General features: G+C 39.1%; 1 protein-coding gene across 1 annotated transcript in view; it reads left to right on the top strand.

Annotated features, from left to right (window-relative positions):
• LOC140277176 (transmembrane protein 132D-like) overlaps window positions 1-4,750 on the top strand; it is a 31,335-nt gene extending 26,585 nt beyond the window's left edge. Inside the window, exons 8-10 of the mRNA XM_072372101.1 lie at window positions 202-315; window positions 418-609; window positions 3,043-4,750. Coding sequence (XP_072228202.1) covers window positions 202-315; window positions 418-609; window positions 3,043-4,500 — 1,764 coding nt within the window. The 3' untranslated portion in view covers window positions 4,501-4,750. The remainder of the gene's footprint in view (window positions 1-201; window positions 316-417; window positions 610-3,042) is intronic.
• Window positions 4,751-12,523: the final 7,773 nt, after the last annotated feature.

Here is a 12,523-nt window from a genome sequence, read left to right as displayed (position 1 = left end):
TGCCAGCAGGATTGACGAGGTTTGGCATCTCCATTCTTAAGGCTCAAGCTGTAATAATCGAAACATACAGTTTAATGTGTTTTAATTACACTGAAACCATAATAATCCTGCAGCCGCATTACAGGCTGATGATCTTACAGTGTGGGATATTGCCAAGTATTAAGTACAACTTAATTAGCTTTTTTTTATCTTGATTGATAGGTGGATGTGACCAATCTTGTGCGCTATTCTCTGAAAGTAGAAAATCCTGATATAGCCAGAGTGCAGGATGGGATGGTACTCCAAGGACGAGCGGTAGGCACCACCACTGTGCAGGTGAGTCATGAGCTGTGTCTCTGTGTGTGTTTGTGTGTGGTTTTCGCAGTATAAATCTATATTTATCTGCAGTTTTTTTAGATGAGAATGAACTGCTTGCAGGTGTTGTCCCCTGTGACGTCATCGGTGCTGGCTGAGAGGAGAATCAGGGTGCTGGATGACAAAGTGAGTGTGACAGAGCTGGGGGTGCACTTGGTTTCTGGCCTGTCTCTGTCCCTTCAACTCAGTCCAGGGAGCAACAGGGCTGTCGTTGCCACGGCAACCACACGGGAGGTGATCACACAGCTCAAACAGGTAAGTAACTGGAAAATTATGACACACAAAGCATAAAAGTGTGAGGCACAACTCAGATGTGAATATGGTACTTGTGTCTTTCCATGCCTGCTAGTTTTACAGTTACTGTTCTCAGTTTTAGATGCCCTGCATATATCATGAAGGACCATTGACTTTGTTTCAGACACAAATTTACTGATATGAAGATGAGATGTTGAAGCTCACATTTTTGTCAGTTTAGCATCTGATGAAAAACTACACCTAGGTTCTTTAAACCACTAAGTCTACACCTCCTCTTCATGACCCACTTCTGTGGAAAATTGACTACCATGGGAATATCTGTCACTGTCTTCCCCATAGACAGGGCTTTTTGAGAGATTTTACCCATTTACCTAGATTTTACTCATGTTAGTACATGTGACTCTTTGTCCAGCAGTTCAGAGTGAGCAAACTTCCAGATTTTCTCCCAGAATTAACCACATCTTTCAGCTGAAATGCATCCCAGAGAACACATTGTTTGGCCTTTCCTGAGACAAAGAGCTGTGTGAGTTCTTACTATTGCTTGGAGGGCTCCACTTTCAGTTAATTGTTTTGGTTTGGTTTGTTCAGCAATGAGATTTAGCTGATGTGCAATACTAAATGGTTTTGAAAGGTTGAATTTTAAAGTAAGCCACAAGCATTCCTCCACTGATATTTTCCATCTTTTTAATACTTATCAGCCATAAAAGGCTCAGTGGGATGCATGCATTATAAAGCAACAACACAGGTAACATTAGCATGTTCACAGACCTGGAATATAAATACAATTGTTTGCTTCCATAATAGAAAAATGTTGCAAAATTTGTTTTACTCCTTCATTTGAAATCAGTCCCTGCACATCTGTATTAGGATATCATCTTAGTGCATAGAATGACCATAGTCCACATGAGACAACAGGAATGGTCAAAGATTTGCATGTAGGCTGGTTATTTTGTAAGACAGATTAAATTTTTATTTTACACACCTGCTTGGCCAAAAACATTTTGGCCAAAATAGCTGAACATCACTATGTTCAGTTTAACATAGCAAGCGGTCCTGCAAGAAATCAAGAGATTCTGAAAAGAAAGGAGAAATTATTGAGGTGGCTGAAGGAAATTCCATGCATAGCAGCTTTTGTTGTTTGTAGGCAGGGGAGAAAAGCAGCATCTAGACAATAGGTGAACTTAGTTTCTTTTTAAGGAAATTGAGAGTTGCTAATCATCCTTCTAAGTCCTATTTTGCAGTTCTGTTCACCTGTAATGAAAAAGCTGGAATACAAGTCTGTCACATATCTGTGTGAAAGCAGAGCAGCACCTCATGGTTTTGAAGGACTGTTTTTTCTCAAAATTAGACTCATGACTTCACGATTTTTCTAACAAGGACACAAGAATTGAAGGACCCAAATCAGAAAAAAAATGTGTTTCCACTAATGTTTCAATTGTTTTCGAATTGAGACAAATGAAAGAAATGAAAGATTTTTCAATGCACAATACACAATGTTATTATCGTATCCTCTTCATTTTATAAAAACAGCATAATGTCCTTCAACTCTACAGAAATGTATTTGAACTTTAACAATTCACCTGCAGAGCAGGTTCACTCAACAAAGACCTTAGGGGTGTTGTGATATTTGTGCTACGTCTTTGCTTCTCTGAATGTGAGCTCATTATGTTCACAGTCCGGTCTGTCATGTGCCGTTGCCATGCTGTGTGAGAGAACAAGACGAGGCAGACAGAGTGCACAGATGATCATTTTAAAAGCTCATGCACAAATTTAACCATGGCAGCTTGCCCGTTTTAAAACAGCACCCTGTCGCGGGCATGGAGCAGCAATTAGGTGGTCAATAGCTGCTGGACAACAGCTCACTTTACCTCCAGCGCACCGCTAGTGCTGCTCTGTCCATGTCAATAACAAAATGTTCGAATCATGCCAGTGCAGATGACCAGCCAATTGTGCCTGTGATGGCAAGCTGTTAATGTTCTGCTCGAGGCGATTTATAATTTGTATTCAAATGCAAAATATAGGTTAGGTCTTTGGCGACCCAGTGGCTCATATTAGCCACAGGAAATGGGTCATTGTGTATTAATGTGATTTGACTGGCTAATTGTGTTCTGAATGTGACCCTTGTTTCTTTTTTGTTCTTTTTTGATTGACTTTTAGTAAAGTCTTTAAATATGTTCATAGTATTTGTAATGTATGAAATATTGACAAAACAAAGTTAATTGATTTAAATGTATTACTTGATACTATGCACAATGAAGAGATTAATATAAGCAATACAGTGTTGATAGTAGTCATGGGAATATAGCCCCTGGTGAAGGCAAGGGGAGAATATTGATTTTCTGCATGTTGTCTGACCTGCTTTTCTACTCATGAACTCTGTATTATGCAGTTATCACATCTCTGACCTTCTGTCTTTCTCTCTTTCTTTCACAGGAAGCAGTAGTCAGTTGCTGGGTTCAGTTTAGTGATGGTGCGGTCGCTCCACTCGAGCTGTTTGACCGCAGTATCTACTCCCTCACGGTCTCTATCCCAGATGAGAGGGTGGCCACAGTTCGCCGCACGCCACAGTCCACATTTCTAGTTGCTCAAGGTGAAGGTGAGGGCCGGGGAAAGTTAGTGAGGGTTGAGCTGAGGATCTGTGAGGAATGCCAGAAGTCTAAGAGGAAAAGCAAGTTGGCTGTGGGTGCAGGGCTTCTCAAGACAAACTTCCAGAGTATCAGAGTTTCTGACAGAAGCAAAAATATGGATGGCAATACATCAGAAGTGGTGGATGAACTTAAAACAATAGTGTCATCACAGAGTGCTGCCACAGTCCTAGATAAAAGGCTGCTCAGAAGCACAGTACTCGACCAGAAGTCCATTGTAGCAGAGGCTACAACTTCTACACCCTCTTCAACTAGAAATGTGCAGCCACATGTTGTGAAAATTGGAACAGCCAAAGAAATAAGAGGGACCACCTTTAGCATCATTAGCATGGCAAACCCTACAGCTATGATCAAACCAGACTTAAATACACAGGTGAACTCTGCCAAGCCAACAATGAGTGTTGCCATTGAGGTAGATGGGCAAAAGAAAATTTATGGAAACATGCTTGACAACTCTAATTTGCCTCCTAACGATGACATTCCTAAAGCAGAGGCACCCAAGAAGGTACTTCCTAAATCTAAAACACCGAAAGTAATCGAGAGTGACCTCATTAGGACATTCAGAGCCTTGTCAAACTTGGAAATTGGCATGTATTCCTTGGTAGGGGTTTCCTGTGTAGCTATCTTGGCATTTTTGCTCAATTATGCTTCATATAATCTCTGTTTTCGGAATCACAAGACCCCTGTACAGACAGGCCCAGTACCCAATGCAGATTCAAAGGATCACAAGCATGATTGGGTATGGCTGGGGAGTGGTAATCACAGCTCTCCTGCACCAAGCGCCACAGGTGCTCCACCTCAAGCATCAACGCTCAAACGTGAGCCTCATCGCCCTCTGGAGTCCCATCATTCCATGGGCCACTGCAGTCTTGAGAGCACTCTGCCCACTGTTAGTGGCCCTGCAGTCCCAGAACGGACTGCCACCCTGGGCCGCAGCAGAACCAGCTCCCAGCAACATCATTTTCAAGGAAAGGCAATCAACCCCATGGCAAACCGTTCGGCCACCTTGCTGGCAAGACCACATCGCAGTGAACCGCTTCATTCCCCCACCAGTAAGAGAAATCAGGTCCAGTTCACCACCTTCACCACACTGGACATCAAGCACTTGAATGCACTGAAGAAGAATGGTGTGGACTTAAATTGGGCCAATCAGCAAACGCAGCAGCAACAGGCCTCCGCTGAATCCAAGGCACCTTTACCTGACATGCCATGGCCTGTAGTCACACCCTTAGGAGAGCCCCAATGAGTTTTTGGGGTGGGCATAGGTGTTTGCATAAGGGATTTAGGGAGAGATGTTTACACAGCATGCATATTCTGGTAAAGTCTAAGGGGGAAAAATATGGATTTAGTTTTTTGATGAAAGTAAAAAAACAGTTAAGGAAGTATTTACTGAGATAACATTAAGGACATTTTATGAAAAAAGTGTGTGCTCAGTGCAAGTTTGTAAGTACAGTTTGTAATAGTGTACCCACAATAACCAACGACCAATAACAATAACCAACATAAAGTGATACTGTGTTTATATTTTACAGTTTAAAACTGTTTGCTTGATTTTTATCCTCTGATGCGTGCTTCAAATCTACAAAATCAATCTTGTAAATATACATATATTTATACAATTTTACCTATTTATACATTTCTAACAGATTGATCTTAATCTCCTTTTTATACATTCTCTTTTCCAGCTTTTTTTTGCTTCTCCAGAGAATACCTTAGGACTCTTGTGCAATTTGTTAGAGAATATACAGCACTCTTCAAGTTATTTTGAGCAATCTGTTGTCACAGTCTTCACCAAATGCTTATTCAAATATAATACATGCTATGCAAATATAGTCTGTGCAGAGTTTGAGATGGACTTTCTTAAGGTTACCTAGGCTTTAGGCTTCTCCTGGGGGCCTGATTGTATGACGTGTTAAACTGTCTAATTTTGGTCTCTTGACGCAGTACAATACATTTTTCATGTGTGAATGAAAAATGTAAATAACTGTCTGTATCTGTAAATAACACTCCTACTTTCAAACCAAATGTGATGTCTATTTCCTATGAGTTTCTATCAATAAAAAAGAAATACAAATATTTGTTATAGTTGAAATTTGATTTAATTCAGTCACTGTTTTTAAAACAGTACAGTGATTCCCAGAAAAGCACTGCAAATGGTTTGGATTACAGGCTAAAGCTTTGCCATGAATCAGAGAGATTTAATTATGTTTAATCACTCTTGAATGTGATTTAAGGCTGATGTCATCATTCTGCAAAATGTCATTCTGAGAGCAGTGTGTTTGATGTCCCTTCCAATGTTAGGATTCTGTGCTTCTGCACTGAAAAAATCCTACCTAAGTGAGAGTAAGCTCAAGAGTGCTTCTTGCTTTGTGTGTCTTAACTCTGTCCCCATAGAATTACGGGTATAAGATGGATGCTTGTATATGAAAACACATGGCTCTTTTTTTCTCTTTTTATCCATCCAGTGTTTCTGAGGTGGCTGTCGTTCAAAATGACATTCTGTGAACTGTGCTGAATGAACAATGTCTGCAGCTTAAAGAAGCCTAGATAATCTGATGTGATGTACAACAGGAATTTGCTGCTGTGGACATGACAGCACACATTGTCACTTTCTGCAAACAGTACTGGTGGATTTAAAACCTTGATAAAAGCCATTTTAATAACTTACTCCCAAATTCTCTGCCTACAAACCTGACGTTCTTTCCCCTTTCCAGTTGATTCATCTTTCCACCAATGGAAAGGAGAGTAAACAAACTCATCTTGGAGATAGGGAGTGATTCAAACCTACATCCCTACATTGTAGAGCAAGACAAGACAGAGACCTCTGAATACAAGTTTAGCCACCATGCCGATTAGGATAAAAAAGCCACACAGTTGTAATACAACAATGCTGTAACACAGTTTTTCTTGTGCTTATTCCAGTGAAAGACTGAAGCTTCTAAAACCATTTTGCTCTCAGATTCATCCCTTTATCCCTGTCATGTAAAGTGAACACCAGTTAAAGTTAATGTGAGATAGTTGGCTTCATCACATTTCTGGGAAAGCTCTTTGTTTAATCATACTCAGAGGCAATTGTCTTGAGTGGTGAACTACTGTATAAAGTGTAATTCCAATTAAATCCAGTTACATTTGGCAACAATCTATTCAGATACAGTGAAATGGTTTCCAGGACTACAGTACTTAGAGTGAGGTATTTAAACTGTAAATAATGCATGAGTACATGAAGAAGAAAGGAGCAGAGTCCCTCGGTATCATCACAGCTGGATTTTTAATCTGGAGCATCAGCTTCCCTGTTGACAGATTTAAGGGATTGGGGTCATTGTGTTAGAGGCTTAGTGTGCATTAGTGGAGTGTCTTAGTGGCACAGTCCCGATAATGTGGGCCAAAAGAGACAAGGTCACTTAATTCATAAGTCTGCGTTCGAACAGGTTTGACTGTGTGACTGCAGGAATGTGCTGTGCCGTAGGTGTAAAGAGAAAAGCTCACCTGAGAAAACATAATGAAAGGAATGTTCTTAACACACACATGTCATTACTTTTACATAATTCCAAATATGTATTTTTTATTTTATTTATTTATTTTTCTACTTTTACATCAACTCATTAAATTCTGCAGAAACATCAGCATTACAGCTACCGTCTGTGGATGCACCTTAAAAGATCTCAAGGAGGTGAACGTCTCAAGAGACCCTCCTGTTTTGTGGCCAAAGAATAAATACATGATAAAAACTGCGTACGTCTGATAAATGTTAAGATAAGTCTTATAAATTTAAGTCCCATATGCTTATAATCTCACTGGAAGTACCAATAATCTCTTGGTACCAATTCTAGATCAAGGTGGTTGCAACATTGATAAAAAAAACTTGGTTTCTTATTTAAAGGTAACTGATATATTAAACTGAAAAAGAAATTTAAAGAAAGAAAAGTGAACGAGATAAACTTGATAGAGTTGCTTAGTCAATAGAATACCATGAAAAATCTAAGGGGACATACTTTCTCTGCTATTTCTGCGTCAGATATATGTTATCCTTTCAGATGTTCATGTACTAACTGGCCAAAGTGTTGAATAATGAGGTAAAGTAATTCCTGTGAGACAAAAGCTCAGTTTTGAACTTTACGGTTCCTGAAATGTTGTGAATTTTGTTCAGAATTTCTACGTAAACATGACTCAAAACATAATAAGATTTTCACTTAAGACAGAAAATGAAAGCTTCCCAATAAATCAAATGACACAAAAAATCTTAACCTGGTAAATTATATATCTGAGAAGTGAAATAAGTAAACCTGTTAGTTGAGCAGTTCACTCAAACTGTTGCCACTCTAAACTTTTACTTACTTTTCATCAATATTCTAATGCTTAACCCCAACCACATACTTTTTACTGACAGTCTTAACCTAATTTTATTGTGTAATTGAAAAAAATAGTGAACAACAGCAGTCCCATGGGTGGTCTTAAACACTAGTCCCACACTTGAGTGTCACTTGACTATCCCTCTCCTTGCCTCATCCTTATTAGGCCTCGCTGTGAGTGAGCTGTTTATGTAAGACAATTGCAGGTGATTGGATAAAGCTTTCATATAACAAAGTCAGGTGCAAGCTTCAACCAGATGAGCCAAGTGGAACCACTTTTCACAAGTCAGGATAGTTTCACTTGTTAGATTCTCTCCTTCTCATCAGTGTGCTGGAGCTCCTTTTTAAAACTTGACTGGACAAAAGATACGCTTTTGTCCAATCTGCTTTCAGGTATCACTCTCCAGCTCCACCCTCTTGCCCAAATGTCTCCAGAAACCAAGACCAAGATGATGACAAAGAAAATCTAAACTCCAAATTACCATTCACAGCGACTTTGTCCAATATTTGTTTATGGCTGATGATATGCACTTTTGTGTTCCAGCCACAAATGGATGGCTGGAAGCCCGGCTAACTAGATTCTCTCATGATCATGATCTTGCAAATCTCACAAGAGTCCAGCTGCTTTATTCAAGTAAATATATAGATAATGAAGATTGATTCCACAATGGGCGGAGGTAAGGCTGTTCTCATAGTTGCTGTTTGCTCCCCGTCTTTGCTGCAGGCTTCTGGAAATTGGCCTCTTAGAGGAAAGTGGGGGTTTAGGGAGGCAGGCTTTAAAGCACCCTTAGCTAATGTAGTCTGTTTCAGGCAGTGGCTTAACTGACAGGTTGCTTAACATGCTGAATGAGAAATAGAAATAGATTTCTTTTGAATTGCAAAATATGCAAAACCACAGTAGTAGAGTTCCAGAATGAAATATAGACTTAGAAATGAGTATATATACCCTTTGCTACTTAAAACTTAAGATCAGTGAATTTGCTATTCTACAAGAGAACTAATGCTTTTCAGTTAAACCAGCTTACAAAAATTTTGCATGACTCTTCTGCGTGGTCTGACTTACTAAGTGAATGTAAAAAAAAACCTAGACGTTTATTAAAAAGAGAGCATAAGCACAAAGGCACACAAAGGAAGACAGCCACTTGTAGTCATCAGTCCCAGGATGAAAAAAGAGATGTGAGAGATAACTCATATCACAGGTGGAAGAGAACTCAAACTGCGTGGCAGCTCATTAAGACAAAGTACCTTTTACTCCTCTCCAATACTCACTGCTGTCATTGGTTGTCAGCAGAGTGTCATTGCTCAGTGTGCATCATAAGATAATGTCACCAATCTTACAAAGACAAGAACTAAAGGCAAAGAAGTTATTTTTGCAAATGAAACACATTGTGGGGAACTGCTTTGTTAGAGAAAAAGAAGAATTTCAGTTAGATGACAGTGTGTACACAACAGGTTTATTAGCTTGATCAAAACATTTATCATACTATTTGTTTATTTGAGCATGAAAATATCATGCAATACATATTTTCAAAGTTAATGACCAAGAGTGCGAATATGAAACTGCAAAATGGGTCAGGAGTAAAAGAGAACGGCACAAAAGACGGACTGGGACACAGAAAGACAGGATGACTCACCACTGTGGGATAGACTTTAATCATAAAAAAAACAGTCCTAACTATGATCTCTTCTTCTGTGGTGTGGAAGTTGAAAAGAAAAATCTAAGCTAGATTGGTGTTTAGATTTTGTGAGTGTGATCCTCTACACATAAACTGAACCAGATAATCATAGGAGCTTGAATAGGAACAACTGTACTTCTTGGATCTTGAAGATGTTTAATTTCTCATCTGAAAGGCTTCTTCAGTTCTAAACTAGATGGTGGGGAGTACCAGCTTCTAAGCAGAGAGGGTCGTGACAGTCACATGTGTCACTGAACCCCCTGACCAATGTGCATGTTGTTCGAGTCATTATCACCTATGGATTGTCTACCTACCTGAAAGGGTGATTTTTAGTCACAGGATCCAAGGTGTGAATGATTGTGCAACTGCTTAGGGAGGAGAGACGATGCTGCATTGTAAGTGAGAACACCTCATCTGTTCAAGGATGTTTTTTCCAGTTTCAGAAGCTGATACTCCCCACCATCTAGTTTAGAACTGAAGACGCCTTTTGTATTAGAGGTGAAACATCTTAACGATTCCTGATGAAGTCCAGTTGCCCTCATTCAAATCTAATAATAACCATGACGTGGAAGACTGAGAATCATCAACATATTGAATCAGATGCTAATACGCTTTTGACATTAAGATTTTGATTTATAGATGTTGGCATCTGTAAATCAGAATTTGAGAACATGCTTTCAATGCGAACTGACGGGCTAGTGTTAAGCCATGTTAAGTTAGCCTAATATTATTCTAACATATCTGTGAGGCTAAATTTACAGCTGGAAGAGATGTTTTGCACATGGTAACATGTTGCTATATTGTTCACCATGGTCATCAGTTTTGTTGATACTGTCGACAAAATAATAAAGCCTTTGTTAGTTTTGCTGTTTGGTCATACGTCAAAATATTGGGCACGTAACAATGTTCACCTTATAATGCTATCAAATCAAAAGAGAGGCGGTCTCAAGACGCAGTTCACTTAAGATTAAGATCTGATTTATATTGTCATGTATACATGCATACGCACAACATTTGTCCTCTGCTTTTAGCCCATCCAGGTTGGCACCTGTTGACATACACATGGTCACACACTCACTGAGACAGATACCATACACTGGAGCGGTGGGCAGCCATTCACAACGCACCTCGACCGTGACAAGGAGGTGGGCTGACAACCTTCCAGCTGTCAATTTTCTTAGAGTGGCGAGAGTGGGAATCGAACGTTATTGGACGACCCACTCTGACCACTGAGCCACGGTCGCCCTACTTGTACAAAACTCCATGGTAATACATTCCAATGTGATAAGACCCAAATTTGCCAACCTTATAAAAAGACAAACTACCACAGTGCCTGACAATGCTTTAGCAGCTGTTCCAAGATACAGTTTACTGAAGAAGATGAGAAAGTAGCTTGGTGAAAGTAGTATAATTATGTGGTTGTCTCAGTCTATATACCAATGACTACAAACGTTTCAGCCCATTTTTGTTAAAGTTGTCAGACGTTTGAAAATAGATCATTGGAAATAAACTGTGCAGGGACCTGAAAAATGATTGAAATGAAGGTCAAGAACTTTCATACAAAAGTATCAGCCAAAAAGCAAGGAAAAAATGATGAGGTGTGGAGGCAAGTCAAAATGAAATCATTTAGAAAATACATGAAGTCTTTTGTCTGAATGGCACGTATGCAATAACATACATTTCTATAAAATAGATGACAATTTTTTCTAAAGGGAATGCCATTTGATCTCGTGATTTTGCCCTGGAAAAAGAAAAAAAACGTTGTTCAGTAAAGGAGAAAGATGAGTCAAAGCAAAAGGCTGAGTGTTGGTTATGTTTTGTCTACTGTACATAGATAGCTGAAAATAAAAGAGAACATTTTGCCTATCTTTATCTCTAATCATGAGTCATAATTAAAATAAGTTATAGTCATATTATGGCAAAATACTATAGAAACAAACACTTCCTATGAAGAACTTCAAGAGTTGATATTTTGTGGATGCAAAGTAAAAGAAGTGTTTGTCAGAGATGTTTTAACTAGTTTTAAACAAGAACATCCATTTTCAGAGATTAAAAAACTATGGGAATAAAAATTATGTTGAATTTTATGTACAGTATTGCTTGATCACATCAAACACAGTTTATACAAACTAGCACTCATGAAATACAATCATTTTTGTAGAAAAAGGATAGAATCTAATTCCAAGTGCCTATTACATTACACAGTTTTTACTGCATTCTGCAACAAGTAGGAGTGTAGCATTTTGCCCATCAAACAGATGTCACACACACCTTTCACACCTCACAACAGAATTTGTTTCCTTCATCCTGCAATCTGAAATTCTTTGCTAGGCTTGCTAATGTGTTTCACACAGCTAAACCCAGCGTGGCAAATGCATGAAAGTCTCTTTATGCTTTCTCATTAGGGAAAAAATGCTGGTTTGGCCCCCTTTGTGAGTTGCATGCAGAAAAGTTGCAACCAGATATAATAGTGTTGGTACAACAGAGAAAAATTAAACGATGGGAGAGCCTAGCAAGCCGGTGTTGTGTGGTGACATTAAAGGTATTTGTAATGGATTATTTGTATTCATCCTTGAGATAGCTGCAGGTGCCCGTTCAGCTTCGTAGTTACTTTTTCACTTAATTTCAGATAAAAAAAAGCAACAGTGAGTTTGTGTATATACTAACACAAACAGACTTGTACACAGAAGATGAGGTTGTGTTTGACTGTGATTGTGTATGTGTGAGTGAAGGATGAAGAGGACACAACTGGTCTGTTAGACAGAAATAAGGAAAACATGTTAACAGGTGATTCCAAGGTTTGACTATTTCAAACATCAGCGTGAAGCTCAAGAAGATGTTTGAAATATTTCTTATGGTATAGCTGATGAAACTCTTTAAAACCACAATGAGCATGAATGTTTCCCCCAAACAATACTCATTTGTTTTGGAAATGTATTTCCTTGTAGAAAGTAAACAGTTCTCTATTTAAACTCTGACAACTGCTATTTTCCCTCCTGTCTCTCTTTGTTCTTCTCTACTGGATTCCCCACTATCTCCACACTTCGTTCACACGGTACATTCTTCATACCTGCAGCCTTTACACAAAGACTGCCTGTCTTGCTGTTTTCCTACAACTCTCTTGTCCTCTCTCTCGCCTACCAGTCTCACTGATGCTCTTGATATTTGTTTTTGCACAGGTTTTCAGCTCACGCTGCACTTTCTTCTGCCTCTGAAATAGGTGAGGGTAAGAAACACTGTGAAA

This window comes from Leuresthes tenuis, unplaced genomic scaffold, assembly GCF_036924035.1.
Source record: "Leuresthes tenuis unplaced genomic scaffold, fLeuTen1.0.hap1 SCAF_19, whole genome shotgun sequence".
Lineage (NCBI taxonomy): Eukaryota > Metazoa > Chordata > Actinopteri > Atheriniformes > Atherinopsidae > Leuresthes > Leuresthes tenuis.
This window is presented reverse-complemented; position numbering and strand designations above follow the sequence as displayed.